Source organism: Sinocyclocheilus rhinocerous, unplaced genomic scaffold (genome assembly GCF_001515625.1).
Source record: "Sinocyclocheilus rhinocerous isolate Xijiao unplaced genomic scaffold, SAMN03320098_v1.1 scaffold295, whole genome shotgun sequence".
Lineage (NCBI taxonomy): Eukaryota > Metazoa > Chordata > Actinopteri > Cypriniformes > Cyprinidae > Sinocyclocheilus > Sinocyclocheilus rhinocerous.
Genome location: NW_015647035.1, coordinates 2,342,045 through 2,347,227, shown reverse-complemented (window position 1 = coordinate 2,347,227; position 5,183 = coordinate 2,342,045). Strand labels below are relative to the sequence as shown.

The 5,183-nt window shown below is 37.4% G+C and overlaps 1 protein-coding gene across 2 annotated transcripts in view; it reads right to left on the bottom strand.

Moving 5' to 3' along the window:
• Nucleotides 1–4,891, bottom strand: part of LOC107708463 (transmembrane protein 150A-like) — a 51,990-nt gene extending 47,099 nt beyond the window's left edge. For both annotated transcript variants that reach the window (XR_001636363.1, XM_016512707.1), the window contains exons 1-2: nt 4,642–4,891; nt 3,991–4,191 (exon numbers count right to left, since the gene is read on the bottom strand). Coding sequence is in view for 1 of the 2 variants with exons in the window: in XM_016512707.1 (XP_016368193.1) it covers nt 3,991–4,055 (65 nt within the window). In the remaining variant the exon portion in view is untranslated. The remainder of the gene's footprint in view (nt 1–3,990; nt 4,192–4,641) is intronic.
• Between the last annotated feature and the right edge of the window lie 292 nt (nt 4,892–5,183).

Here is a 5,183-nt window from a genome sequence, read left to right as displayed (position 1 = left end):
GGAATATTTTTTTGTTGTTTGTTTCCGCTGTTCGATTGCGCCGGCGCCTCACGCGCACACATAGGCCTACAGCATTGCAAACGTTGCAGCCTGTTCACTATCAGAATAAAATACAGTCAACCAAACATGCAGATACACTGTTAATTTAAATAGTGTGTACTGCGTAGTAGCTACAATCGGTGCCGTTCAGCCTGAGCTCGGGCCAGAGACACATTTGCTCATGTGACGAGGATGTTTTTTAAGTGCGTTATGCCTGGTTTACATAATAAATAATAGTTTAGCATTCAAATACATCGCAAATATGGGCACATTTAATTGGATTAATGCCGAATGAGAGAGGTAGGCTGCGCGACAACGCTGTTTGCTTTTAGTTTCGCATTGAATAAGCCTCAGTGGCGGCTCCAGGATTTTTTTGTTGCGGGTGCTAAGGGGGGACTTAACAGTTCAGAGGGGGTGCTAAAAAACTAATTAAATTGAGTGAAAATAATGAACGCCTATAGGCTTCAGCATACAAATTCAGCCACCTTGTGTTTTTTATATACAGCAGCTTCGAAAAAGGCATATTTTAGATTTTTTTTCTATGGTATAAACTTCTCATATGCCACTGTTATTAGTGATATAACTTCAATGCCAACTGTCAAATATGACACTTACAAATTATTGCAATTTATGAACGCACATAGAAAAGAGAGAAAGTAGGGATTTTAAAATTTTATTTTAATAAATTTTTTTACACATATCTATTTAGTCATTTTTTCTGACCATCAATCATTCATGAATAATTATATATCAATTATAAATGATTAAATACAAGATTAATAGTAGTTATTGAGATTGATGTCGTTTTGGAATTGGTAAAATGTGCTTGGAAAAAAATATGATCAGAATATCAACTTGCATAATAATTATGCATGCACGGTATTTTTCCTCTTCTGCTGTCAAAAAAAGCATAAAGGGCCTCTAACACTAGCTTGCTCTATTCCTTTTCTATTCTAACAGTTTAAAAGAAAGAGGCGAGGACCAAGGATGAGTGCTTCATAATGTAAGAAACATGTTTTAATGAACCGTCTTGAATTTAATTGCTTACATCTTTTTACGAACAACATTTTAAACAGATGGCAGACTCCATCGGTGTCCATACCCACTCCATTCAACATCATGTACTCCGGTCTTTCACAAAGACACCTTGTGCTGCAGCAGGTATATGTAAGTGTGAGAAATTAATCAGGTCCAATCAAACCAAACCTGATCTGATTGGAAAATTAGGCTACATCCCCAACCAGAGAGGCACAATGCTAATATTTCCAAACATTTTATCACAACTACTGAGGACTCAGATGTAGCACTGACAGTTTCAGCTGTTACCGTGCACAGGCTTTAAAATATAAAGCCTTTGTTATGAATAAATATTCTCAGTGTTGTTTGCATAAACAATGTGTTCAATGTTGCAGGGAACAGCACATATTTGTAGGACTATTCAAGCCGTGTGACGTTACCATATACAACAGCCTCAACGTATAGGAATAACGTCCAAGTGGAAACACTGGCTTGGAAACTTACCCTTTCCTAAATGGAAACTTTTTTTTTACAATGTACCCTGAATAATTTAAACAACCGTTCCACTGGGGTGTAACTGGGGGCTACATACTCCTCAAAAACTGCTAACAACTGAGTGTTTTAACTAACAAAACTTACATGTTGAAACAATTCAGTGTGAGAACACACCAAACAGTTTCATTTGTGCTTTAAACTGTTAGTTGTTGTTGATTTTGGAAACGTTAACTCATTTCTTTTATAGGTCATAATTAGAGGTTTCATTTTCAGAAAACATGCCCTTTCTTGCACAGATAATGGAAGAAAAAGTCTCTAGAACGGGACACGTTTAGTCCATGTTGTATTGGGAATTTCTCCCAGACCGTCACTACAGGAGTCACGGAAAGAAGAAACCAAACATTCTCTCTCTGGCATAGTACATGAGAAGGTGCTGATGCTGCTCTAAGTTGCCCTCCTCTGTTTTACTCTCTCCTCTCCTCACACAGGCTTTATGTAACCACCTCAGTGACTTCAAACTCAAGGCTCTACAGGAGAGGAAGGGGATCTTGAACTCCCCGTAGAAACAATGCGTCTGCAAGCATTTCACAGGAAGGAAGTAGGAACAAGCAACGTGACACCAGCATAGCACTGCACCTTCAAGCAAATAAAACCGCATAAAAGGTATTCCATATCCACTTGATCACAGTCTTCCAACAACTGTGATCGCACATGACGTCAAAAACCTTCAGTCAATCACATGCCGGTTCATGCACAGCTCTCTTCCTGAACATCAAGGGCTTTCTCTAGATTTCTGTACCATGACAACTTTACTAATAATGACCTCAAAGTCTTCGACATTTTTCAAGCAAGTTCAGGTGAGTCAGTTATTCAGCAGATTTATGTATAGCCCACTCCTCACAGAGAAAGTTCAGGAATTTGAATATAAATGGTACTGAAAGTGGCTCACGATTTAATACTTGCACAAATAATACACCTTTCCATAACAAATTATGTTACATTGAAACCTGCATGATTCAGAAGCAGCTTTGAGGTGTTCCAAAAAAATTAACCTAGAGACATTTGTGGTAAAGATAGAACCTCTGTGTACTATAAAAACCATTTCAATGCAGGCCAGACCTAAAACTGTGATATATTTGCATAAATTGGCTTCAGCATATTGTACATGTGCCCAGCTAATATGGAAGGCTCTCAGAATTTGAACTCAAAGTTATGACCAAATGTTCTTCCAGTAACATTAATAGAACATTTGTTAAAAATTATTTAATAATGTTCCCAAAACATTACCACAAAAACATTATTTATACATCATTCATGGAACTTTTTTCCTGAAATGTTTCAGTTAGATGATCGTCTAATGTTTTTTAAATGTTACTGCTTGTTTCAAATTGTTCAGAGAACAATCAAAAGTAACGTTACCATAATGTTACCATAATAAAATGGAATGTTCCCTTAACATTTGCAAAACAAAAACCAAAAAATGTGAAAACATTTTTAAAAAACTGGACATTTTAAACGTCCAGAGAACATTCAGAAATAACGTTTTTATAACTTAATGGGAATGTTAGCAAAACATCCTTTTTTGTTAGCTGGGTACTGGTTACATCATACTATAGACCAATTTGGAGTAGACGTCACACAGTTACGTCACTTGCAGCTGCGCGCGCATTGTGGTGGCAGAAAAACACTGGGAACAAGTGGAGGGAAACGGGTAAAATCCATGGAGAAAGAGAAAAAATATATTGTTGTTCTTTTGGATGTCAGAATCGGAATGGAAATCATTTTTATATAATACTGTTGTCAGTATTATTGTGATATATATTATATCACAATTCGGACTTTTTTTCTTGCAAGTGCAAGTTTATATCTCCTAGTTCAGACTTTATAACTTGATTCAACTCAACAATTGCGAGTTTGTCAATTCTGAGGAAAAAATGCCAGAAGTGTGGGATTATAAACTCATGATTCTGAACCGAGGGGAAAAGAGAGAATGACGAGTTGATTTTTCTTATCAGAAGTGTGAGATATAATCTCGGAATTGCAAGAACAAAATCAGAATTTTCAAATACAAAACTCAAAATTACCTTTTTTATTATTTTATTCCATGGCTTGCACAGACTGCTACGTTAAAACTGGCATTTTCTGCCACCATATAGACTCCGCCCACAAAAAAAAGTCATCACTGTTTGCAAACACTGAAATTGGTCTATTAAAACAATCTGTGACATATAAAAGCTACATCATTTATTCTTCTAGACCATGAAGTTGCAAAATTACCTATAAACTGTTGAATTGGTGTGCATCCAGTTAAAAATCAAACTAGGTTGAAAATTATTATGTAATCTTAAATCAAAGCATCCATGACATCTGCACGTTTTATGCATAGTTATGGATCCAAAGCATGATCGTTTCATATGATATGACATAAAATGGACTCACACAACCCATATTCCAGTGATGGTCAGAGCTGGGAGGCTGACAGGTAATATCATCCACAGAGACATCTCCAGCACACGGTCCTCTACTGCTCCCCTCAAAACATCCACTTCTTTCGCCTTCGCCAGCCTGTCTCCCTCTGCTCGTCAATGTGCATTTATACTTGTTGCATGACCCCAAACTGGCTTATCTTAAAGATCATATCTGCAATATAAAATAAATTATATTTTCAATGACAAAAACATGATAAACAGTTCCCTAGACTGTTACCTGGCATTTTGGACATAATGATATTGTACTATTGCACAATGCTTTTGCCAAGTTTGCCAAGCTGTGAAATTTGCATTATTTTACACACATTTTTTACACTTTTATACTCTTATTTACATATGCATTATTATGTACTATATTAGCTTATATCTTTGAATCTGTCTATTCTCTTCTCTGGACCTGCAGAAACAACATTTCGTTGCCTGCAATAACTGCTGCATGTCTAGCTGGTGTGTATTTGAATAAAAATAAACTTGACTGTGATTGAAAACTGTAATAAGCATGTAGAAGTACATCCTTTTGGTAACAAGGCAAAATGGCCGATTGAAGTTGCAGTTTAACGTAGGCTAATTGTAACAGCCGTGTGTGGACACTGTGTCTCACCTTCCCCCTGTGATAGGGGACAGCAGACACGTCTCCCACCTTTGTTAGACCCTCAGACAGAGCGCAGGCTGTTCAGGAACGGACTGCATCAATCACCAGTAACCGCTACAGGTTTGTCGTTAATCCTCAAGCGTCCAAATGACAGCGGCCGTGTAAAGTTTCTTCGTTCTCGGTGTTTTCGGCAGATTTGCGGAGCCTCTCTCCTTTCTGACGGTCAGTGCTGTCTGTCTCGTGTCCCGCCGTGTGGACTGAACGCGCACTTAAAACAGTCCAGCTGTTCGCACAGCTCCGCCTCCCGACACAACACACACACACACACACACACACACTCACACGCTCACAGCAATATCCTGATACACTGTACAAAATATTTGTAATTTTGAAGTGAAACGATGTACAAAAACCACTATAGAGACAGAGATTTTTTTTAAATGTGTTTACGTACTGTAGCCTACACGGAAACAAAAATAGATCTAGGTACGATAAATGTAAAAGAGACAAAAAGCATTTAATTTACAGTAAACATCTATATTACATTCAAC